We start from the raw sequence: 26,071 nt of genomic DNA, 5'->3' as shown, positions 1-26,071 counted from the left end.
TAGAGGGGGAGCCCATATTACCGGTTATCGTTTGTGGGAAAAATTATAATTGGAAGGTATCTATCACACCTAATATAAGTTCACGAATGGTTTTAGGGTTGAAAAATCTCCGTGATATGAGAGCTGTAATAGAGTTACAGCCTCATGGTATTCGCTTAAGGAGTAGGGATGATGAGGGAAAATTATCAGTTGTCTCCGGGATGGAGAAGGTAGAAAAACCCCCTGTAAGAAAACTTGAAAAGTTTTCACCTATCTCTGAACAAGCTCCTGTAAGCGGGAAAAAAGTAAAACTCCATCGAAGAGTTGAATCTATTGAACTTTATACTTGTCCTAGAAATATAGAGAAGCAGGGGAATGCTTTAAATATTGAGAATAGGCAGGGTAAGGTTGTGGTACGGGATGTACTGTCACGTTTTCCTCATAGAGAGGGGGGCGTGTTGAATAGAGCTGACTCACGTTGTAGTGTAACTCATTCATTTGAAAATCGCCGTAGCGGTAGCGAATTTAGTAGGAAAGAAGAGTTGAAAACCCGATCTGTGGTAAAGAGATCAGGGGTGAATGACTTTGATAATAATTTATCGTATTACAGTTTTCAACGGTATAGGGGCCGACGGAGAAGAGCGAAAGAGATAGGTAGTATTGCTGATGGGTTGCCGAATGGGCGTTTCAAGGCGCTCGAGTGTAGAAACAGTACTGTATTGATTAGGTAGATCTGTAATATGTTCCATATGAGGGGTGAATGGTTCTCTTTCATCTTTCATCTTTTTCTCCTTTTTCTTTTCATTCTTCACAGGTGCTGCACCGTTTTACTTTTCCTTTTCTTTCAGATTATTATACAGCTGCTTTCAGCCAGGGGCTGTCGTTATCGGGTTATCGGGAGATAACAAGCGATGAAGTCTATTGCTAATTGCTGTTATAGTTGGAGCAACAGGTTGTTTCTTTTTCAGCGTTAGGTCATGCTTATCTTGTGGCTTGGGAAGCCTGACCTACTGCACTAATTATTCTTCTTTTCAGCTTCGAGGAGTCAACCGGTACCTCGGATGCTGTATTTTCTTCTCATCGCCAACCCCCCCCCCTCCTTAGTAGGAGTGGGGTGTCACAAAGTGAATTTTTGTGACGGATAGAGAGCCGTCGTCCAGCGTAATTTAGCGAATTTATTTTATTTAGAATAGGAATAGGATCGACTGCCTGATATATTTTGTTAGATTCGTAGTAGTGTATGCATTATCACCATCGCCGTCAACCCTTTAAATCATCAGCAGCGGATTCATCTAACCAGATATTTCCAGATCTTGTTTACCACTCGGCTACCGAGTTGAGTCGGTATCGCTCTTCATGAAATTTCTGGAATAGAAATATTGTTACCGGCCTAATCTACTATATGAATCAGCAGTATTGTCATCATTTGCTGCACCCTTAGCATCAGGAGCAGCTGAGTCAAACCCCGTCACATGACCAGTGGCGTGATCGTCTTTTCAGACTCTCATTGGTCAGGAAGCTCTTTTCCCCCGCCTCCTAATTTTCAGCGACCCGGTGCAGCTCCAAGAAGACCTGAGAGAAGCAGTTGTTCGGTGAACGGGTTCGTGTACGGCTGCGTTCCGAGCGGCGCTCCTAATAGTGGTGTACTAGAGGGTTAATATTCTATTCTGTATTTTATTGAATGGAATATTGTATGTCGAATTGCCGACTGTATTTGAAGATAGAACTTCCTGGGGGATTTTCTTTCTTGTTGGTTATTTTTCCTAAATTCGTATCACTGGGGGTGAACGAGTTATCCTTGGTTTTGAAACCTGTAAGGGATCTCAAGTTTGTGCTACAAATAGTTGAGTGGGGAAATTTAGCTAGGCTCTTAAAGCGGATTATTTTTGAGTACTTAATTTATAAGTCTCGACTCTGTCGCTTCACGACGTTTTTAATTATAATACGGGAAGTGGGAATCGGTTCGCTATTCTCCGTATCAGTATCCACGTCATTTCAGGTAATTGTATGTCAGGACTGGTAGTCCGTATATTTTTCCTTCTCTGTAGTAAGGTGGCCTTTAGTTTAAAGAGTAATTTTTCTCCATTGAATTTTTATTCTTGTAGGGAAATCCCTGTCCTTTTTAAGAATAGTTTTTCTCAATTAATTTTTATTCTTGTGGGAAAATCCCTGTTCCTTTTGAGAAAAGTTTTCTCGATTAATTTTTATCCTTGTAGAGAGATTATTATCATTTATGGTAAATTTTCCTTGCTTAGTTTTCATACTATAGAGTGGCCCTGTATTTTAAATTCGCTTAGCAGTTTCTGACTTGCTGTAATTCCAAGTAGGAAAAGTCCAATCCTTTTCCTAGAGAACTCAGGTGCAGCTTGAGTTCGTCCTTGTCGAAGTTTCTAGACTGCGACGTCCATTCTCTTTCTTTCTCTTCACTTTCCCTATTCTAAAATCCTTCTAGCTCTCAGGTACAGCTTGAGGACTTCCTCGCCGAAGTTTCTAGACTGCGGCATCCTTTCTCTTCCTTCTCTTAATTCTTCCTGTGTTAAAATCCTTCCTGATCTCAGTTTCAGATTCGAGATCGTCCTAGTCGCGGGTTTTCAGACCCGCGAATCCTTTCTAAAATTCTTAGAAACCTGTCTTCTTTAATAGCAAATATTATTTGCTGGCTTTACCTGTGGAAAATTCACGAATTTTCCCGTGATCTCAGTTGCAAATAGAGATCGATCTTGTGGTAGTCCTTAGACTGGCAATTACTTGGAAAAGTATATTGAAATCTTTTCCTGAATTAGGAGTCTCTGACTCGATATTTTCCTTGTGGAAAAACCTGGAAAAATCCTTTCCTACCCTGACAACGACAGACTGTTGTCTTCCCGATATTATTCTACAGACTGTGTCTGTGAAAAATCTTTTCTATCCTCTCATAATAGTCGACATACTGACTATTAATTTAAAAGCGTTTCGGACGATTGAGAGTGATTCCCATACCCTTAAGGGCAGTTACAGACTGGCCCTTAATAACCGGCGCGCAGTCATCAGACTAGTGCGGAAATCCTGTTTAGCAGTTCCAGAATTGCTGAAAATCCTTTCGCAGCTGCAGGCTCGCGATTCAGAAATCCTACACCTGAAACCTTATCCTCTAAATTTTAATTGCCACTTAATTGAAATTGATATACTGTATTTAGCTAGCAGGTCCAGCTTGCTGAGAGCTAGAGCGCAATTCTCAGATTGCGGATTATTGAGCAGACATTTATTTGCTGTAGAGAATAATAATCTTATTATTGATTCTCTGTTCCCTATACCTTATACCGTATACCTCATACCCTGCACCCTATTCTCTATAGCTCTCACCTTAACCCCATTAAACCTACATCCCGGCTTGCAGGTACAGCTTGCTCGCCGTCAATTCGCAGTTGGTTCAGATTGCGTACTACCTTTATAAATAGAATTATTGGTAGGGATCTGATAGTCAGATCCGTCTCCTTGTATAGGGTTATCTTAATCTCCCTTAAAACCCACCCTGTATTCCAAAGGCCGAGGGCCGAATCGGCCAGTAACGCCACGGGTAAACACTCTTCCCCTGAAAGTAAAAATCTCGCGAAAGAAGCAGAGGGTAAAGAATCAGGATAGAGGGAGAAGTGTAGGTCCGGTATCTCCACCAGTCAATACGGTCACCGACCCCGACCCATACCCGGCTGTAGCTAGTCCGCGTTGTAGCAATACTTCGCAATTATTAGTAAACCTAGAGGGTGGAATAGGTCATTCTAATAGAGTTAAGTACTAAATGAACGAATTGAACATCAAATTGCACAGTTCCATTATTGTAATTCTATTTATGATGGAGCGATAGAGATAGTATATTGCCAAAAATTAGTGAGATGCATTTTTAGTATCGGCTTTTCCAAATCAGCTTTTCTCACTTCGGTACAATACTACATTACATGGAACATCTATCATTTGCAAATGTGACCTGGAGGTCAATCCATGGTCAAGGATTTCAAATAATTGACAAGTTTGGAATGCCTGTAAGTAACCAGTGATCATGATTCACGCTTCAAACTCATGTACTCTACATGAATTGCACAGTCAGGCTTACAAAAATGATGGGAAAATTCTCTTTCCCTTATTGAATTTGAAATTGTATCATAAACATTTTTTTTCGAATTGACTCTTAGTTTCTGTACTCTCGTGATCACGAAAATTATCAATTCCATGATAACAAATGAGAATTGCTCTCACTCCTATTTCTCTTGTTTCACACTCATAAGTTTCCTTTAACCTAATATGTGAGAATGCCATGGGAAGGGAAACGCTGTATAAAGCTGTTGAAAGGAGCTGGAAATAGAGAGGAAATGAATGTGTATCACATTTCGCCCTTATTGTTTCAATGATGATGTGATGACACCAATTCCGTGAATTGCAAGAAATTTGTCTGCAAGATGAATCACACGCTATGATATGAGAATGTGGGGAGCGAGTGTGCATATGAGGGAGAACGATAAAATTCATGAAATATGAGAATCGGCGAAGCGCAAAAGACAGACGAATCTGAAATAGCAGCGATGTCGGTCGGTAGTTGGTGCTGGGGCAGCCAGAAAACAATGGCAACTCTTCCTCAATATATTTTCCTTCTTGTTTTCTCAGAAGAATCGAAACGTTCCAGTGAAGAAAAACAATTTCCTTAGGAAACACATTTTCCCCTTGGTGGCATGCTCTTCATTCGTTGTGAGCTCTCGGTTGGAAAAGGTGGAGTCATTGTCGTGACCCGGAACATCTGTTGCTGAGCATCCATTTCTGCAGCCGACCCCGAAAATCAGTCTGTCAGCCCAACAGACAATCAGCCAATCGAAAACGCATCGACCGACTCAAATTTCAAACTTTGCAATCTATTTCTACAGACTCTATCTCACTTCGAAGTTTGGCTGATCTTCAATCGTACACTGTCACAAATTGATCCCAGTTTCTAGTATCTTACAAATTTCTGTATTTTTCCTACTTCATCATTGCAATTATTCATTTGTTCGATCATCTATGTCAGGAATAGCACTTTACAAATACCTGATTCTCCAGTCAAACCTAGATAGGTTTCATAAGTGCCTCTATTTATAAAAAAGCATTGAAGTACCCCTTTTTTGAAATTAATATAGAATAATAGATTGAAAACACAAATTTGAACTACTAGTTCCGATGTTCCACATCGGAAGGTTCTAAATCTAGTATTTTATATTAATTCCAAAAATTTATACTATAATGCTATTCCATAAATAAAAATAAAGTGGCCCTGAATCCATACATTTTAAGTACCTCTAATATAAATTCTTACAATGGATTGGATAATCAAATGGGATTAAGTAGGAATTTTATGTGTTTCAAATGAAGTACTTGAAAAGGAGTGGGAGAAGATGAGGATTGAAAGAGGTTAAGAGAGTTAACAAGGAAGATTAAGTTGAAGACAGAAAACTATATGAATAACATTTCTCTCAAGATTCTATTGCTGTATAGATACTTCTGCATTACATCATATAATTTCCTCATTCCTGAGGAAGACCTAATTCATCATTGATATTATATAAAAAAACAAGCTATTATACTGTAATAGCCGAACATTATATAGTATAACGGGATGAAAGGGGTTTGATTATGTTTTTAATGTTTAAACTGCTTTATCCATTGAATAATGGTGTTCTATAGTGAAATTCAAGTAATTGAGTCAAAATTTTATCAACATTGGTTGGCTATACTTTCCTGTCATTAGACAAAGCAGATCCTTTTTATCCTTTTCTTGCTTCGTACCATTGCCAAATCATCTGTTAGCTATGAAGGAATATAACGAACAGCCAAAATATTTTATCATACCTTATTGGAAGGGTAATTACAATGAAATCAGTACCTCAACTGAAGTAGTATTTTTCAACCGTATTTCAGTAGAGGAAACTCAATTCAGATTGAAATAGAATATCGAATTCTATGTGGGACATGAGAGACGCGTGTGATCAGTGAATTAGTGCACAGCAAATAAACCAACAAACAGCATGCGGACTGCATTGAGTTGATGCATGTGCATGTGTAGACGCATGCATGTGCGTGTGTGGACAGATGCATGTATCCGGTTGCGATTACGGCCAATGTTAGCACAGTGGTTGTGTGGTCTTGCTGCTACCAACTACCAATCATCCGTATGATGTGTTGTTACTCTACAGATTTGGCGCCAGTTCCAAAGCGTGGCAGTGTTGCAAGTTGCATTGTCTCCAGATCAAACAGCCCGATGACAATCTGTGATTGTTCCATCACAGCGCATTTCAAAGTGAATACATTCATTTCTGAATGAGTGTAATTTTGAATGAGATGAGAAGATATGTTATGATGGTGATGGAAAATTATGTTGAATTTATGAGAGATGTCATCATTATCATCATGAATGTATGGGGATTGCTTGGAAAATGATGTTGAATTCATAAGAATTGTTATCATTACCATTATTATCATGAATGTAGAAGTATTGTTTCGAGGGGTTTGAAATTATAAGACTGCTCCAACTCATCTCTTGATAACTCTTCCAATTTTCTTTGTTGAAGGTTTCGTAGAACATGAAGATATGATATAATTTAGACCCTCACTGTGCTCATTGGTTCAGAGCCGAAAGTTCACAGAACTACTATTCCACTATTCATCGAAACCTCCCACAAACAATCATAGATGCAGAAGAACTTGGTGCTGCCGCCTACAAAAAGAGAGTAGGTTTTTGGCTCCGCTCAATCGGACGGGCAGCCACCGCGGCGCTGCTGGAATCGCCATATAGGTGACACAAAGCAATTGGCACATATTCAACCACAAACCTCACTGGATTGTGATTTTGTGTTTCAAGCCCTCCATGCCTCATCTGAGTTTCTTTTATTTATTATAATAATTATTATTTATCTTTTGCTTTTAGATTCTACTTTCTATTTGATGTTGTAAATCGTTAGTTCAGATAGCTCACCAGAAGACGAAGTATTCTGAGTCGGGTACTTGTGCTGTGTAAATCGTCGTTGATACAGTCTGACTATTTAACATATTTTTTACAGACTGAACTTGATTTATTATGATATTTTATTTCTTATCCAAGCTTAAGTTATTGATTGTAGTTTTTACACTAATGTTACCTGTATAGATTAGGTACTCTTTCCCCGCGCACGGATCAGCAGTCCATGCGGGGAAATAATTATTCCATAATTATTCTATTTTATTTTATTTTGTACAGTGTTCTATATTGGAATAAAGAAATTGAATATTGAATTTTTATTTTATTTTGTACAGTGTTTTATATTGGAATAAAGAAATTGAATATTGAATAAAAAGACTATGATTATAATACTGTTCAACCACAGATTCATTGGAAAGTGAGATACCGGTTTCGGTTCTTGCACCATTATTTTCTCTGATAAACGAGAACTAAAGAAACGAGCAGCAGCAGTATTCATTTTTACGGCCGAGCACCGTCATTAGTGGATGCCCTAATCTATCAAGATCGAAGTCTGCCATTGGCCTAGACAAGCACCTTCCCAACTAGCAGTTCATACAAACATTTTAAGATGGCGGTTCAAACAGCCAAAACAGCAATAAGAGTTTATTAAATAGTTACATGTTACGAAATATATACGGAATAGATAGAAAAATGTTCTCAACATGGAAAAACAATGGGATAAGAAAATACTGTAACTAATGGCTAAAAAATCCATGATGACGGTAAATTGCTTATGTTGAAATGATTCTGATCGTTTAAACATGACTGTGTTCACTTTATCTCTGACGCTTACACCAATTTCACCATAAGTACTTACTCAGTTATACACCAGAACCATAATGATTGGTGTTGTAAGTCTCAGGGTATCATTTCGATTCGACCGTGCTTCTAGGTGATCAAGTTCTAGGCGGTGGGAAATTTGTAAGAAGTGATCGATACTTCAGTGAAGTAGTAAGTTTTAGATTTATAAGATCGCAATCGATCGTAAACTACTGAGAAATTCTGACCCTGTCCATTACTGTTCATTGTAGCCCACTCCATTCTTTTCCTCCAAGCTGAACTGAAGCCAAAACTAATGAAGACATATCACCGCCTCCACGCAGACTAGCAATTGCTCTGTTTTCCCCTTACAAGAGACAAATGATCACTTCTGCTCTAATCGCTCTGGTTAAGGTGAAAGCTTCTACGATCTTTTCGAAAACAATCATTCTATTGGTTCTTGATAGTTTATTCATGATATGCATCTCCATGTCCATAGATTGTTGAGGGTTTTAAATGAGAGTAACCTAATTATAGCTTGTCACGTTACTTTTTATAGTTAAATAACGATTAGCCTCCTGCTTGGCATCAATCGGTAGAGCATGAGAATCTATATATATAAAAATGTTATGTTGGTTTGTGTGTAATGCAAAAACTCCAAAAGTACTGGACCGATTGAGTTGAAATTTTAAAATGATATAAAATCCGCATCAAGGATGGTTTTTATCTACTTTTTACAATTTTCAGGGGCGCTACGCTCGCCCGAAAATTTTTAACTTTTTTGTTTATGGATTTTTCCGATTTTTGACTTCACATTCGGGGTCAGCTCGCGAAAATAAGTCGATTAAAAAAAAAAATTGACCGGGCTCGCAGGGTGGCCCGGGGGGAGGGGGTGAAACTTTGGCCATTTTTGGCCAGATTTGAGCTGAGCGCTGCTGCAATCAAAGTGCAAAATCTGACCGCTAGATAGCGCGCATGTTTCAAAACACAGCTTCAACAGGTTCGTGAGATATAGAGTACCGGTAAACTACACTCTTGATTACCGTATGTTTTCTGGTACAATTATTGGATTTCAATTACTTTCGCAATTCAGAACAAAGAAAGCATACCGATGCTTTTTTTCGATAATAAATTCGTGTTTCAGTGCAAATAATCGTGTTACTTGTGTTAATATTGTAGTAATTTCAATCAGTGAATGGATCGATACCGGTACCGTGCTACAATCAATTGGCGATTCAGTCGATAGTGTGAGTATAATCTTATCGATGTAAATCAATCTTGTAATGAATAATAATTATTGAGGCTTTTATTCTTGCATTTGTGTATTCATAATTTCTCAATTGTCAATGTTTCATAATCCTCCAAACCTTAGTTCATAAGCTGATCGGCTTATCTTATAGTTTCAATAGTCTATCTTATTTCTATTTCATATTCATGCTATGTTTCCTTCTATCATAAAACAACGAGAAATAAAAAAAAAATTCTTATCTCTTTTCTACTAACATACCGGCATTTGACAACGGTGTTGTTGATAATACGATCTGGGCTGTGTTGCATGCTAAAATACAAAGTAGGCTAATATTTTAGTAGTCAGCTGGTTATTTGATCATATAAACAAAATGAAGGGATAGATTATAATAATATATTAGTCTATTAAATAATTGATATAAGTTGATTGTTGGAAAGGATTTATGTACAGTAGTTTCAATACGCAATGCGAGATGATCACTCAACGTGACCAGCGTTTAATGCTCAGCCGGTCAGTTTCATTCCCGTTGCATCAGAGGCTCAGCATCAAAGATCCTCGCGTCGGTACCACTTGGAAAGTTACCGAGTGAGAGCGCTTATCAAAAACTGTTTTTGTCTTTAAAAAGCTCTATCTCCGGAACCACTGGTCGGAAAATTTTCGTTGACCACCCGTTTTGTAGGGAATTTAATTGTCTTTATTTCTGATATAGTGAGATTTTTCATTAAATTGAGTATAAATATATAAAATTTATTTTATTCGATAAAAATATAATATATTTTTTGGTGGTATTAATTTTTTGGTAGGCCTATAAATCTCAAAAAGGTTTCCCAACACATATTTTATATATAGTGGGGGCCACAGAAAAAAAAAATAAACATTCAATCACAATGTGCCACTGCGAAGCGTGGCAGGGTACAGCTAGTTATTTCAATAATTATAAAATCTGATAGTGGTTTTACTAGGATATAATCTTACTAAAAATCTTCATAGGCCCAGACATGAGCTTTCACAATAATACTGATAATTTATAAAATATATATATATATATATATATATATATAAAACTTATATCCTATAGTATTGAGGAATAGAATGAATCGTACACCATAAAAAATTTGATACATATATTAACAAATATCTCAAAAATAAGTCAAAACAAAAATATGTAGAGCGACAGAAATATATAATATAACAAGAAACGAAATCAATAAAATATCACAGGTTAATATTATTTTTTAAGTTCTATAGCACGAAACGCTACCATGTGCTTTCATTTCATGATCATATGCATTTATTTGCATGTAGCTTCGATATCAACTTGCTGATACTTGTCGACTTGGATGATTCTATTTCGAATATAAATTTCTTAAATCAGCATGATAAATTGACAAACTAATAATCCAAATATATTATATTAAATTCTATGGTTTCCAATGGATTTCTTTATAATAAATATTTTTTATCTCAGGATGCGAGATTCGGCACCTGACGGAATAGATAGATCAATTCATCTAGTGAATCAGAGCTACATTATATTATCGCAAATTATATTGTAGAAATTAATGATCATATAAATATTGTATTAACAGCCTAGAACTTAGTATTCTTTGATTGATGTATCCTTGGGCATATGAATTGACTCGTTACTATCTAATAAAATACCTTTTATACTATCTTTAAACTTGCGCAAGTATTTTTACCAAATTCTTAATTTATAAAACCCTTTCGACGAGCTAGCTTTGATTCTTATTTCATTTCGAAGCACTGAGGGCGCCCTATCACTATTTCAAGTATTATTCACTCACGTGCTGGAATTTTCGATGAGCTGCTGATGGTGATCCAAACTCCTGGTGGTCCTGGATTATTTGTAGCCGAAGTCGTCTCTTCCAAGGGGTTAAAAATTATTTAAAATGACTTTTGCTTTACATTAGCATCACAAAGTCTTATGAGAAAAATTTATAAATTCGATTTAACTTTAAGTTATTAAAGTTATAGTAAGATATTGCGCTCTATAATTTTTGGTGACATCTCATGGTGGTCGTTGGCAGGCAAGTGTCGAAGTTCTCTTTTCTAATTCACAATTTTCATTTCCGATTTCCAAATTTACATAAAATTTAAATAATCTGTTCCTCCGCCATTCATGGCTCAAATAGAACGTACCAAACTATTAAATTATTACTTATGTTACATCTTTAATAATTTATTTGCCTTCGGGCCGTATCCAGAACATAAACTGTACAACAATAACTCATAAATTCTTATCATTTGTAGAAATATATACAAATATATTTGAATCGGCTCATTATTGCCACCTATCAATCGCTACCATTTGATTGGTGCATGCAAATTATTATAGTATTCATGCGCCTAGGAACCTCCTACTTCCTTAATACATTTAATTATTTTTGTTTGGGTTTTTTAATATGTTTTTTACATGCAAAGTAATTTTTTACAGATTATAGGTTGTTTCTTATATTAAAATAATTAGCCACATGGAACGTTTAGTTCCTCAAGTTGTATACTGTTTTGTTACAATAAGTTTCTGCCAAGGTGTTTGGTCAGATTCTACGTTATGCGACTCGGTCGATCATTAGGTCGCCGATCAGTAGATGTTTTACGCCTAACCTCAAATTTTCAATATTCTATATAATATTATAAGGTAGCAAAAATTATTTTCATTTCTATTCGGCTGTTGTACAATTTAGCCATGATGCCTGATATTATCTAATCTTTAACATTATCATCTTTGGCGATATTAGCCTATTATTTCACTTAGACCTATAAATTTCTTCAAATAGGAATTTTTATTTATCCATTCGGATTTTGAACGTTACAAGCTTATTCTCAAGCTTATTGTGCAAGAAGATTATCCAAAGTTTCTTTACTTTGAGATTCTCTTCTAAAGTTATTCTCTGTTATTTTTCATGTATTTCCAATGTATCGGGTTACTATCATAAGTCTTTATCGAGACTCATGAATTTTCCTTTGCTGGAGCCCGGCTCAATATATCATGTATGAGAGTGAACTCTTGAAAACAACTCTTGAAATCTCTTGAATAACTCTATAAAATCTACTCTTTATTCTCTCTTTCTATCAATTTCGTTATCTTTTCCTGAGTAATAGTCTTATCAATTTCATTATCTCTTGTTGAAAAAAGTTTTTTCCTACAGTTACCTTGAAAAGTGACCATTCCTGCACTGATTACAGAACGCAAAGAATCACTTTTCTGCTCTAGTGCGCAAAGTATTACTTTGCGTACTCTTAATACTTTGCGTGTTTTCTTGCAGCCATCCCAATCAGCTGTTGACATTGTTGGCGTGTATTTTGAATGTGTGTTCTATCTATTTTTTCTGATTTTCAAATAAACAAAAATGAGCACTCATTAAATTATACATTTCAATATGATTAATTATTCATTATTTCTAAGAATATTTTTTTCATTCATAAATTGATTGGTTGAAAAATTATGTAGAAATTGAGATTTACTCAAAATTTTTAAAGTCGTCATTAATAACAAAATTATACAGACAAACATTCGATGGATTTCAGTCATCATTTTACCCATAATCAACCACTTCTCATATTCAATGGTAGCTGTAGGAAAATTTTAATGTGAAAAACGTGCGCAAAGTTCCTCTGCTGCACTCAAGAAACCATCCCGCCCTCGCCTAAACCTCGTACGTAAACGTTTCTTTCGGTGCAGCAAACTGTCACTTAGCGCACTAGTTGCACAAATAACTATTTCAGAAGATGATAGTTTAAAGTGTGCAACCTTTGCAATCTCATACAGCAACATGTGGCCCTCATCCTGTGATTACTTATATTTCCACTTTATAACAATGAGATTGGTTGATAAAAATCGGTTATAGCTTAGTCTTCGCAGCTGTATACTATCCAATGATCACTTGCAAAAAATGCAGTAGAATTATTTCCTATTTCAGCTACGTTAATCGTAGTTGTACTATTTCTTTCCGTATCCTTACTAACCTAAGCCCTCTTTTCAAAAAAGCCTTTTCTGATTGATTCTCGTGGTATTTGATAATTTTCCTAATTCAACATGCTCTTGTGCAACCGGGCCATAATGTTTCAGATAACATGTATATTTGATCTACTCCTTGTGAATCAACCTCAAGTCTTTCAAACTGATTGTTCAATCATAAATAAAAGAATACTTTTAGGATATTCGGATATGAAAGGAAATACGTTTGTCTCTGGTTCCACCTACTAGAAAAACATTTTTTGTTCATTTATTTTCATCGTTTCCCTGATCACACTGAAGAGTACTTATGTTCTCGTTATATTCAAATTCAAATTCTTTTGAAATGAGTACTGTTATATCAGTATAAACTGAAATAAAGATTTCCAATCCATATCAACTGGCTGGATCGCATGAATAGTAGGCAAGAAAGGAAGTAAGAATGAGTAAATGGAGAACACCTTGCTGCAAAATTCGTTGTTGACAAGGGAACAAAGAATCGAGCTCCAGCTCTACATATGGCAGAAAAGTAGTGCGATGATGGGTCCATTTGGAGCGAGGAGCCAAGGGGCGGCGGCCCAAGAGCAGAAAAGTCTCTGGACGAAAGGTGAAATTTATTGTAGGCAAAGAGCCAAAACTGTTTCCAGCGCTGCTATTCAGGGACGGGAGTTAGGCTGCAAAGTGGGACGACTATCACGTATCTGAGGCCACCTCGGCAATTCTCTAATATGTTCGGTCATAAAATAGTGCGGCTCGCAAAAATTGTGCTGTCACATAGCGCTGGTCTCTAGTGCAAGACCAGCTTCCAGTTCCTGCCTGAGGTTTGCATCGAGAGGATAAATAGAAGCATAGCTTCATATACTTAGCTGTAAGCGATCACACTATATTTATTAGAGAGCTGAAGCAAGTTTTGGCACCAAGCCTACTTTTCACACTTCAGTAACAAATTACATAAACCCGGCTCACGCCTATATCTTGTTGGCTTCTTTCATTACTCCCAAGGATGTAGCTGGTTCAATTTCCATACTCTCGATAGAATAAGACAGTATTGGCAATGTGTAAAAGTTAGGCTGCTAGGGATGCAACAATTTATCAATATTATTTCAAACTCATGAACAGAGTAAAATCGAATCGCAACTGCTATAACACTGTATCAGATCAAACTGTCAGAAAATTAATTTTAATTTTTTTTTGTCAAGTAAAATAATTCTTCAAAAACAAAGCTTTACATTCTCCGGAGTATCCATCATTCAATTTTGTATTTAAAACTTTTCAACGAATTGCGAATTTAACTAAGGAATTATAGTGGAATATCATTAGTGAGATGCACGTTATGAAGGCAGTATTTGATTATCATTGGTGTTGCTGTCCTTATTTATCATTCGACAAAGCAGATGGCGCTATCCTTTCCCAGCTCGGCAACTTTGCCAGAAATTTTTCAACAATGTATGAATATAATTTATTGATGAAGGAATATTCAATCTCAATTATGGTGAAAATCTATTTTCTGATCATTAAGAAATATCTTTTCCTGAGTAATAGTTTTTTCCTACAGTTACCTTGAAAAGTGACCATTCCTGCACTGATTACAGAACGCAAAGAATCACTTTTCTGCTCTAGTGCGCAAAGTATTACTTTGCGTACTCTTATTAATACTTTGCGTGTTTTCTTGCAGCCATCCCAATCAGCTGTTGACATTGTTGGCGTGTATTTTGAATGTGAATTTGTTCTATCTATTTTTTTCTGATTTTCAAATAAACAAAAATGAGCACTCATTAAATTATACATTTTAATATGATTAATTATTCATTATTTCTAAGAATATTTTTTTCATTCATAAATTGATTGGTTGAAAAATTATGTAGAAATTGAGATTTACTCAAAATTATTAAAGTCGTCATTAATAACAAAATTATACAGACAAACATTCGATGGATTTCAGTCATCATTTTACCCATAATCAACCACTTCTCATATTCAATGGTAGCTGTAGGAAAATTTTAATGTGAAAAACGTGCGCGAAGTTCCTCTGCTGCACTCAAGAAACCATCCCGCCCTCGCCTAAACCTCGTGCGTAAATGTTTCTTTCGGTGCAGCAAACTGTCACTTAGCGCACTAGTTGCACAAATAACTATTTCAGAAGATGATAGTTTAAAGTGTGCAACCTTTGCAATCTCATACAGCAACATGTGGCCCTCATCCTGTGATTACTTATATTTCCACTTTATAACAATGAGATTGGTTGATAAAAATCGGTTATAGCTTAGTCTTCGCAGCTGTATACTATCCAATGATCACTTGCAAAAAATGCAGTAGAATTATTTCCTATTTCAGCTACGTTAATCGTAGTTGTACTATTTCTTTCCGTATCCTTACTAACCTAAGCCCTCTTTTCAAAAAAGCCTTTTCTGATTGATTCTCGTGGTATTTGATAATTTTCCGAATTCAACATGCTCTTAATGTTTCAGATAACATGTATATTTGATCTACTCCTTGTGAATCAACCTCAAGTCTTTCAAACTGATTGTTCAACCATAAATAAAAGAATACTTTTAGGATATTCGGATATGAAAGGAAATACGTTTGTCTCTGGTTCCACCTACTAGAACCACATTTTTTGTTCATTTATTTTCATCGTTTCCCTGATCACACTGAAGAGTACTTATGTTCTCGTTATATTCAAATTCAAATTCTTTTGAAATGAGTACTGTTATATCAGTATAAACTGAAATAAAGATTTCCAATCCATATCAACTGGCTGGATCGCATGAATAGCAGGCAAGAAAGGAAGTAAGAATAAGTAAATGGAGAACACCTTGCTGCAGAATTCGTTGTTGACAAGGGAACAAAGAATCGAGCTCCAGCTCTACATATGGCAGAAAAGTAGTGCGATGATGGGTCCATTTGGAGCGAGGAGCCAAGGGGCGGCGGCCCAAGAGCAGAAAAGTCTCTGGACGAAAGGTGAAATTTATTGTAGGCAAAGAGCCAAAACTGTTTCCAGCGCTGCTATTCAGGGACGGGAGTTAGGCTGCAAAATGGGGGGACGACTATCACGTATCTGAGGCCACCTCGGCAATTCTCTAATATGTTCGGTCATAAAATAGTGCGGCTCGCAAAAATTGTGCTGTCACATAGCGCTGGTCTCTAGTGCAAGACCAGCTTCCAGTTCCTGCCTGAGGTTTGCATCGAGAGGATAAATAGAAGCATAGCTTCATATACTTAGCTGTAAGCGATCACACTATATTTATCAGAGAGCTGAAGCAAGTTTTGGCACCAAGCCTACTTTTCACACTTCAGTAACAAATTACATAAACCCGGCTCACGCCTATATCTTGTTGGCTTCTTTCATTACTCCCAAGGATGTAGCTAGTTCAATTTCCATACTCTCAATGGAATAAGACAGTATTGGTAAAATGTAAAAGTTAGGCTGCTAGGGATGCAACAATTTATCAATATTATTTCAAACTCATGAACAGAGTAAAATCGAATCGCAACTACTATAACTGTATCAGATCATACTGTCAGAAAATTAATTTTAATTTTTTTTGTCAAGTAAAATAATTCTTCAAAAACAAAGCTTTACATTCTCCGGAGTATCCATCATTCAATTTTGTATTTAAAACTTTTCAACGAATTGCGAATTTAACTAAGGAATTATAGTGGAATATCATTAGTGAGATGCACGTTATGAAGGCAGTATTTGATTATCATTGGTGTTGCTGTCCTTATTTATCATTCGACAAAGCAGATGGCGCTATCCTTTCCCAGCTCGGCAACTTTGCCAGAAATTTTTCAACAATGTATGAATATAATTGATGAAGGAATATTCAATCTCAATTATGGTGAAAATCTATTTTCTGATCATTAAGAAATATTTTTTAATGAATAAGATATAATTGATTATTTTAAACAAGAACCGTTATTATCACATCAGACCGGTATCAGCTATCCTCTATGGAAGGCTGTGACAAGGCAGAGAATCGGCAACGTTGTACTATCTTTCTTTACCATTATAACGTGGACATCACCATAGTGTTTACCAGGGATCAAATGCGGCAAATGTAACGCAGGTAGGCTCTATAGCTTCTGTATTCATGCGCTATTCATGCTGTATGCTAAATTGAACAAATGCTTTCGCAAGTGTCAGATATTCCTTTCTACCTTTTTCACATATGTAGTAGGTGAATATTCCTTCTTCCACTGTCAAGCTCTGTTTTTAGGTTAGTGAATATTTTTACCAACTAAAGGTCTTTGTCAACTTTGTACTTGTCAACTAGCTCTATGACTTTTAACCAGTGTAATCCATACATTTTTTAGAATCCCATTTCACTTTTGAATGAAATGATAACAATACACGTGGCATCATTCGACAAAGTACATCACTTGTAAAATGTACAGAGTTTTTAGAATTCTTTTTTACTTTTGAATGAAATTATAACAATACACGTGGCATCACTTGTGAAATGTACAAAGGATCCTATTTCGTTTGTCAAGAAAATTATCCGTCTACTACGAGTATTTCTCATCGTTACAATTTGTTATATTTCAGGGCTGCTGTCTACGTGATGATATTCCTTTTTCGTCTCTTCACAATACAAAAGGATCGGTTTTTTCAGGTTTTGTAAACCTCGCAGTCACGTAACCACTTTTGAAAACGTAACAAAGTGCAATGTCTGCCTAGCTCCATCCTTCATGCTCCTGAATCCTACCAATCACTCCTTCTCACCCTCACAATGCAACACCACCACCACGACGTCTTTCTCTTGCCTTCAACCTTTACATAGCATAAAACAGATTGCAAAAATCATTCATGACAGTCGACCTCTCTTTTTATTTCGCACCCAATCACTTTCTGTTATTCCTCTTTTTCTTCACCTCTTTATGATCACACTCTCGTATCTCTCGTTTTCTCTTGCTTCGTCATGCTTCAGCACGCTTGAACATCCACTTTCGAGAAAGAGCCTGTGGGCTGGAACAAGTTATGAATTACGCTACGTGGTTTCATTCCCTCGGGATAACTTGTGAGGCAGGTAAAGCAACTATTTCTCTTACAAAATTCTCCATGTTCTATCGAAAATTTATCATCCACTGCACATCGTGCTAATCAATGGCTTAGGACTGAATTTTGCTGTCTTTGCAGAAAAATTGAAGCTGTGAAATAGCTCTAGCCTCTACATTTATGATTCAAATCCTCAACCCATATGAGAGTTTCCATTTTACAAAAAAGATTTCCAGTCCAATTAACATTCTGTTTCGCCAAAACAAAAGGTTCACATTTTTTCTTTTCAAAGTATGTTAATTGGGTCGAAATGAAGAACGAACGAGACATCTGTCACTTTCTATCGCTTATTCATAGTGTTTCATTACTTTACTAGGTTTCCGCCTACAGTATATAGTTCTGTCTATAGAAATTCAGAGAAATCTCAGTCTCAAACAAATAATTTCAACAATTCCAAGTTCAAATTGGATAAATACTCCATCGTTAAAAGTGCAAAATAATTGAAAAATTCAATTATGATTTGGCAACAGTCACTTCTTTTGACGAATGATTTCCAAAGTCATAAATCTTCTGTTTTAGTTAGAAGCTAGTTGATTCAGATTATTTAGCAATATGAATTCATCTACTATTTTTTGCATTTTTAGACATCCAATAAGGTCATTCATTCACTTGACAATATACCCCAAATAGGTTCAACTGTAAGGATATCATCCTTAACAAAATATGTACAAGAAGAGCTCAATCACTTGAATACTGGATGATTGAGGGATTGGCAATGATTTTAAACCATTTCAAATTCTAAAAATTCTATTACTGTATTACTAATCATGTACTTTGAAATGCATAGTTGAGTTCATATTCAAGATTTGCCAGTCAAAGTTATGAGAAAGAGAGAGAGAGGGCTTCTTCTGCTCGATTTATATTCTTTTCAAGCCTCTAACCTTTTCACCTATAAGCTTCAACACACTATTCATAGTGCGATAAGCTAATCTCACTTGAATTAGTCAGAAATCCCCCACTGATAAAAGACAAGTTGAATCACAACTTTGATAGTGGTTGATAGTGTAGATACTACCAACTCGGCACAGAATTTCTTCCATCATTGGAATCAATTCTCCAATGGTTTGTAAAACCTCTTAAAAGAGGTAGCTTGATTCCTCTGTTTGGAATTTGTTGTCATGTTAATGATAGGAGTTTTGAGGGTCGTTGAATCTCCAATGATCCACACTTGCGAATCTTGTCAACCACCTAAAAACCACTAGTCTGCGGCAACTCCAGGAACTTCGAATCGAGCCATATGGTCAGTACTTTGCTAACCTATCGAGATGAGAGTTTTTCATCGACCAAGACAAGATACTCAAACATACGAACACAGTGCGCAAATACATACACATACACGCAAATACACGAACACGCACACAGTATGCGTTTCATTCAACCACAGTTGTCGGATAGCCATACTTTCCCAAACAAATTCCAGGACACTACAGAGTGGGACTGTTCTGGGGAAATCTGGACGAGCGGTCAACTTTCTGTGGAGAAGCTTCTCGGAATCTAAGCTTTTTGAACAATCCGCCTGAACCGAGAATACAGAAAACACAAGACCCTCCGCTATACTTTCTGTATGAGTGTAAATTATTCACAAATAAACTTCAGCATGCTGGAGTTGAGTAAACAAAAAAGGAGTATCATGATTTCTCTGTTCCATGATAATTTGCGACGTTGAATTTCCAAGGATTCACACTCTCTAGCGTGAATTGATAATACATGAAATTCAGCAAAATGAAACTTAGTTGGTCTCAAAGTTGTAGTCGTGAAGTATTTCCAGTGTGTTCTCGGAAAAAGGACATTTTCAAGGCGTGGGAAGGCAATATAATATTTGGAACGTTGGCACGAAAGAAAGTATTCTCTTTGATCATCAACTTGGAATGACGACAAGACTTTTTGATTTTTCTCTCTCAAAATCAGTTTCAGAACACTATGACTTTACGGCAAAAATCCATGCTTTCAAAATGTTCTTTCACGAACGATTAATGGGAACTGTTTTCTTTTTCTCATGCATGAAATGAATGGATTCAGCTGGTAAATTGGCCCAACAAAAATATAGCTAGAATCATCAACTCAGTATTTTTCTAATTAGATATTTAGCCTTCTAGTCGTGACCCTGGGTCCCAGGGACCCGGGCAATTTTTGTTTTAGTTATAATTTTGCTTCCGTTTGCTTTATTGTCTATCGTGACCTATTTTAATTCATGCCAGTAGACACTTAAACTCGATGTAGAGTGTTAGTGCTCTGTCACTTGTTCGTAAAATGACGTTTCTGGGTCCCAGGGACTCAAGGGTCACGACTAACGTAACTTTTTTTAAATGCACATTTTTATGCAATAGTGATTGGAACCAAGCAGTCAATATGTTTATTTTGAACAGAGATTCCGAAGAATGTACAAATTGACTTCTAGATCTCTATTTCAATGACATTAGTGATGCTAAATACAGATTCATAGTTCAAGATAAGAATACTGACCTTGAGTGGGATGATAGTGAAACCAATGAACTTCAGGTGATCCCAGGAATACTGAACCTCCCCTAAAATTGAACTTTATGAGACCTTATATATTTTTAATTCTTCTAGTAGTGTTTCATGTAGGTTTTAGGATTTTTAATAGTATTCATCACTATAATTTCATAAGTTTTGCAAAGATTGTGCAACATGGAATTGAGGGTAGGGTAAAAACTACCCTGAGAACTATGACCTTCCAATTTTTTCCCATCTTTCCAGTAGTGTTGCATGTCATCATAGTATTCATCACAATAATTTTTTGTTCACTTTATATAAAATAATAACCAAACGTTACTTTTCACTACCCTAAAAATTCAAGGTTTCACAAATTTATTTTTATAATTATAATTAAGATCGATTTCTGCTTCACATAAGTGCTCAATGCGTTCATCAATAACCCTTTGACATATAAGAATCATAGAATAACATTATATCTTAAAATATATTGAAATATTCAATATGAAAGGAGTGCGACCCTGGGACCCAGTGTCACGACTAACGTCAGAAAAAAATAGGGTCACGACTAGGAGGTTAGGCTACTCGAAATTTCCACCACATTGTTACTGTTTGAAATTCTGTGCATCAATCTTATACTGATCTTCTATTATTGAAGGTAAGCTCCACTCAAATACATATTAATGGATGTATAATGATGACATACGTTGCATAATTCCTAACAAAAACTCTAATAGTAACAAAATGGGGTTTCACAAAAAAATATATATCTTAAATACATGGAAACGTACTCAACGAGTTTCCTCAGTCATTATACTAGATACTTTTTCATATTTATGAGGAATTTATCTATTAATTTATTCAATGAAGATACACAAAACACAAATCATTAAAATGATTGGGGAAGAACCATCAGGCCAAGACTGTTCCTTCCCCGAATTTCGATCCATATGCCTAAAAGTCTAAAAAGTAAGTTATGTTTCATTCACTTAATATCATAGCAGAGTGGTTGTGAATAAAGCGTATTATTTGTCAGCAAAAAACTGGTTAATTTTATTGTAAGCTGATGGACACTTCAAATTGCATAGAGGAGCGTAAGCTAACTAGTAAATGCCCAAAAGCAGTATATGCCTGTAATATGGAAGTTAGGCCTTTGTTAGCAAGAACAGAGGCCAATTAGCATTCAGTAGGGTTTTCGGAGGGCTTAATAGAGGGACCATGTCAGTAGGTGGTTTTCGTGTAGAATATTTCACCGGCCTCTTTTCTGCTTGACACAGAAAATGGACATTATTCCTGTCATATGCAAATGTGAGCATCAAATCTTGTTATTCAATCATTGACCGTGCGAAGTGAGGTATAAGATTCAAGTCAACCGTTTGGAATTTCTCTTAATGTTTAAATGTTTGAATGTTCAAATGTTTGAATGTTCAAATGTTTGAATGTTCAAATGTTTGAATGTTCAAATGTTTGAATGTTTAAATGTTTATAAGTTGCGCATTTACGGCGAAACGCGGTAATAGATTTTCATGAAATTTGACAGGTATGTTCCTTTTTTAATTGCGCGTCGACGTATATACAAGGTTTTTTTTATAAATTTTGCATTCAAGGATAATATAAAAGGAAAAAGGAGCCTCCTTCATACGCCAATATTAGAGTAAAAATCAGACTATAGAATTATTCATCATAAATCAGCTGACAAGTGATTACACAGATGTGTGGAGAAGCCAGTCTATTGCTGAATTTCCATAAGGTCTATAGTTTCAATCAGGTACTTGTGGATGAGAATACTGCGTGAGGTCTACTATTCACAGAACTACTAGTAGTATATTGGGGATTAACGGTTTAATTCTGCAGGAATAGTAGAGAAAAATCCTCAGAAGACGAGTTACAACTTCCATCTTTGAAGACTTTCAATGTCAATCATAAATCTTATGTATAAGTTTAACATTTCTTGCCTTATCTCGTTGAATATTGCTCATTATATTATCTACAGAGATCTCATTACCGCACTTTATCCCATTCTATTAATTATTTCATACAGAAAGTATTTTATATCCTTAAGTCACAATTACTTATTCAAATTCTAAACTGATATTTCCAATGTAAAACATTTAAAAACTTTTTCGCCCCACTTGGATGTAATGAGCTGGTTTACGTGCGTCATATGGAGGCCGAAAGTGATTGTTTTCTGGCCAGGCCGGTAAAATTTTTACGGCCCTAGGGCTGTAAAATAACCTTGAAGTCAGCTGATTCTGATTTGATGTGAACGTGTTTACAAAATAGTTTATGAAACGGAATAAGTTATTGCTTCTAGAATTGAATAAAGTATTTTGCAATAAGATACTATCATTTTATTTGGATGAATGAAATACAAATGAGATATTATAAACTATTCAAATTCAATTTTCAGAGTATAATAGAATCTAACCTCAAACCTCCTAGTACTGTGTTTATCACGGAACATAGTGGATAAACGGAATCATTTTATGCTTCTAGAATTCAATAAAGTATTCTGCAATAATATACTATCATTCTATTTGGATGAATAAAATACAGATAAGATATATATTATTATAAACTATTAAAATAATTTGATTTTCAGAGTAGGATAGAACTTCTAACCTAAACTTCCATTGACATTCAGATTGGCCAAATTTCAAGTGCGCTAAAACAGCTGATCAAAAACTTTTCATTATTTGTGTTTATCATTCAATAATTGAAACATTTATAATAATATCATCTTATTGTCATTTGGAAGAATAAAAAGTTTAAACTCAACCTCTTACATAATTGAACATAATCTTTTAGGTTATTTAGACAAATCAGAATAAAAAATAAAAATACTTGGACAATTTCCTGATATTCAGATTACCTCAGATTTGCTAGAGCTATGACCTTCCACTTTTGCTTTCGGAAGTGCTTATAATAGACAATAAATTATTTTCATATATATATTGTTTATTTTTCTGTGTGGCGAAAAATAACGTTCTCACCATGGGCAAAAATGTTTTTCCGGCTCTCAATCTTTTCTAGTCCTCGGCCTACGGCCTCGGACTTGAAAACCGATTTCGAGCCAGAAAAGTCTCATTTTCGGCCCTAGGTGCGAAATATACTATTCCATATTCTTTACATAAGCTTATTGGATATCTGACGTCTTATTAAAGTTATCGAATTCTAGAAATCGTTCGTTCAATAGGATAATAGTGTTGAATGAAAAAAACTAAGAAATTGTCAAAAACCACAGATTTATTGATACTTAGAAAGACCGGTTTCGGTTATTACACCATTGTCAATCTCTGCTAAACTAAAACTAAATACAAGAGCAGCAGAATTTATACTAGTAGGCGAAGCCGCCATTTTGTCACACCATTGAGTGGGAGGAGACTGTCCAGCTGGGCCAATGGCAGGCGTTCATGCCCTTGACCAATAGCAGTACTCGCCTACTAGTATAAATTCTGCTGCTCTTGTATTCAGTTTTAGTTTAGCAGAAATTGACAATGGTGTAATAACCAAAACCGGTCTTTCTAAGTATCAATGAATCTGTGGTTTTTGACAATTTCTTAGTCTTTTTCATTCAATATGAATAACTACCACAATATCAACTTCTCAACTACACAAAAAAAATGATGATAGTACTACCTTATGTTGCACTAAGGGTAGTACTAACCCAGTGAGAAGTGTGGCATCAATCAACTCTCTCAACTTGTCTTATTCTAATCAACTTCACTCGTGTTTAATAGAATACTCAATTATTCCTTATACTGAAAGGTATACTTGTCTCAATATGAGAAATTGACTGCAAAGCTTCACAAGAGCAGAAATCCCTTTAAGAAGTACCTATCGCGAACTTTGAAGCAATAGTTTCCTTTTTGTCTGGCATTCCGCTATATAATCCAACCATCCAGGATGAGTTTGTTCACAAGTCATAACAATAGTAATAGTAGTTGATGATACTGTAATTATTATTGTAGAAAGTTCTTCTTGAATACTGTAGCTTCGTCTATCTTGGAAAAGGAATAATGGATTCTGAGGAGAGATTCTCTCTCCATCGTTATAATTTTCTGATTCAATTGATGGTGCTCCATATTCTGTTACATATTGATCAAATATTTGAGCATCATACGGCTGAGAAATGAAATGGAATATTCTAATAATTTATTTATTAAGCTAATATTTGTGAGATACAATGAAAACTACTTACTGCTACTGTCCAAGTGGATAGGCGTCCATGATACTTGTGCTGATGCTGCTACTGAATCGATGTTATCGGAATTGGCAATGAGGAATATAACTATTAATGGAAGCATACTTCCAAATAAAGTTGGCACAATGTTTGGATGAAAGTTACTAGGAAAGTGCCACCTCTGAGAGCATTTTAATCTCACTTCCATATTGAGATTTATGTAACCTATTTCTAGCTTGAAAGTCTTTATTATTACTGATGGAAATGGTTATGGTATTTAGTAATTAGAATAATCACAGAACTGTTCTTTCATATTACGAAGCAAAAGAAGTGAATTTTTTATTGGATATGATCCAGTCATCTTCTGATTGTCCATCTCCGGTCTCATCCTTTCAAGTTTCGCATCTGGAAAAAATAAATAATGTATTGTTAGAATTAATTTTTAAAATGTTAACGTAATACTGTATAGTGCAGTTCAAGTTAAATTGTAAAATTTCAGAGACTTGAGATATTGTCAAAAAATCACCATAATTTTAATTTGTAATTTGAGATATTGTTTGAATATTGTATAGTTGAGTTTATAGTTTTAGTACATAAACGAACCTTAAATGGGTCTTCAGTCCTATTAAGTGTCTTTTTAGCTTATTCTTCTAGAGAATGATTGTGAACATGATAGAAGAGGTTTGGGTGAATTTTTACAATAGAATGTTAAATGACTGAAGCAGTCCCATTTCATGAATTTCTTGTGGTTCACTACCTCCATTCATTGATTTTTAATGTATTCACATCATAGTAGTTTTTTGTGAGTAGGTTTTTGATTTTGTATTCAAATTTTTCAAATAAGTGCAATATTTATAACGTTTTTAATTTATTGTGATACATTTTGTGATTCATTTAGAGTATAACATCAACCTTCAAAATTTTCAAATAAATATTCCTGGACCGAAAATCAAGTGACGAAGCAGTGTTTGATTACAAATAACCTTAACTTTTGGACAACATTAACATTTTATCAAAATTTTTGGAGAGAAATAGTACAGGCTCAGCCTAGATTCTCCTCCAATGTCCTTATAGTATTATGATTATAGTGTTTTATACAATAAATGAATGAATGAATGAATGAATAGTACTATATAGTTGACAATACTATTATTGCCTGCAGGGACCATAGTGTTGCAGGGGGAAAAAGAGAATCGATAATCTAGTAAGATAGTAACTGATAACATAGCCTCATTTGAACTGTGGACTACCATCAGCATTTTTGAGAAAAGCAGTTTTAGATTTCGGCTATTGATTTTCTCCCAATCATTGATTCGATTATGTGCTTGATTGTATGATTGAATAAATGAAATAGCCATTTTCAGCATTATTTGTACATCTCTCCCAGATTTCAAAATCCATCCACATATTTTTTATCA

General features: G+C 35.4%; 1 protein-coding gene across 3 annotated transcripts in view; it reads right to left on the bottom strand.

Annotated features, from left to right (window-relative positions):
- The window catches only part of LOC111054673, a 190,778-nt gene that overhangs the window by 118,245 nt on the left and 46,462 nt on the right, over positions 1–26,071 (bottom strand). For all 3 annotated transcript variants that reach the window (XM_039420578.1, XM_039420577.1, XM_039420576.1), the window contains exon 2: positions 24,672–25,058. In XM_039420578.1, the coding sequence (XP_039276512.1) occupies positions 24,672–24,861 (190 nt within the window). In that variant the 5' untranslated portion in view covers positions 24,862–25,058. The remainder of the gene's footprint in view (positions 1–24,671; positions 25,059–26,071) is intronic.

This window comes from Nilaparvata lugens, chromosome 2 (genome assembly GCF_014356525.2).
Source record: "Nilaparvata lugens isolate BPH chromosome 2, ASM1435652v1, whole genome shotgun sequence".
NCBI classification, from domain to species: Eukaryota; Metazoa; Arthropoda; class Insecta; order Hemiptera; family Delphacidae; genus Nilaparvata; species Nilaparvata lugens.
The sequence above is the reverse complement of the archived record's forward strand: the minus strand, read 5'-3'. Positions and strand labels throughout refer to the sequence as shown.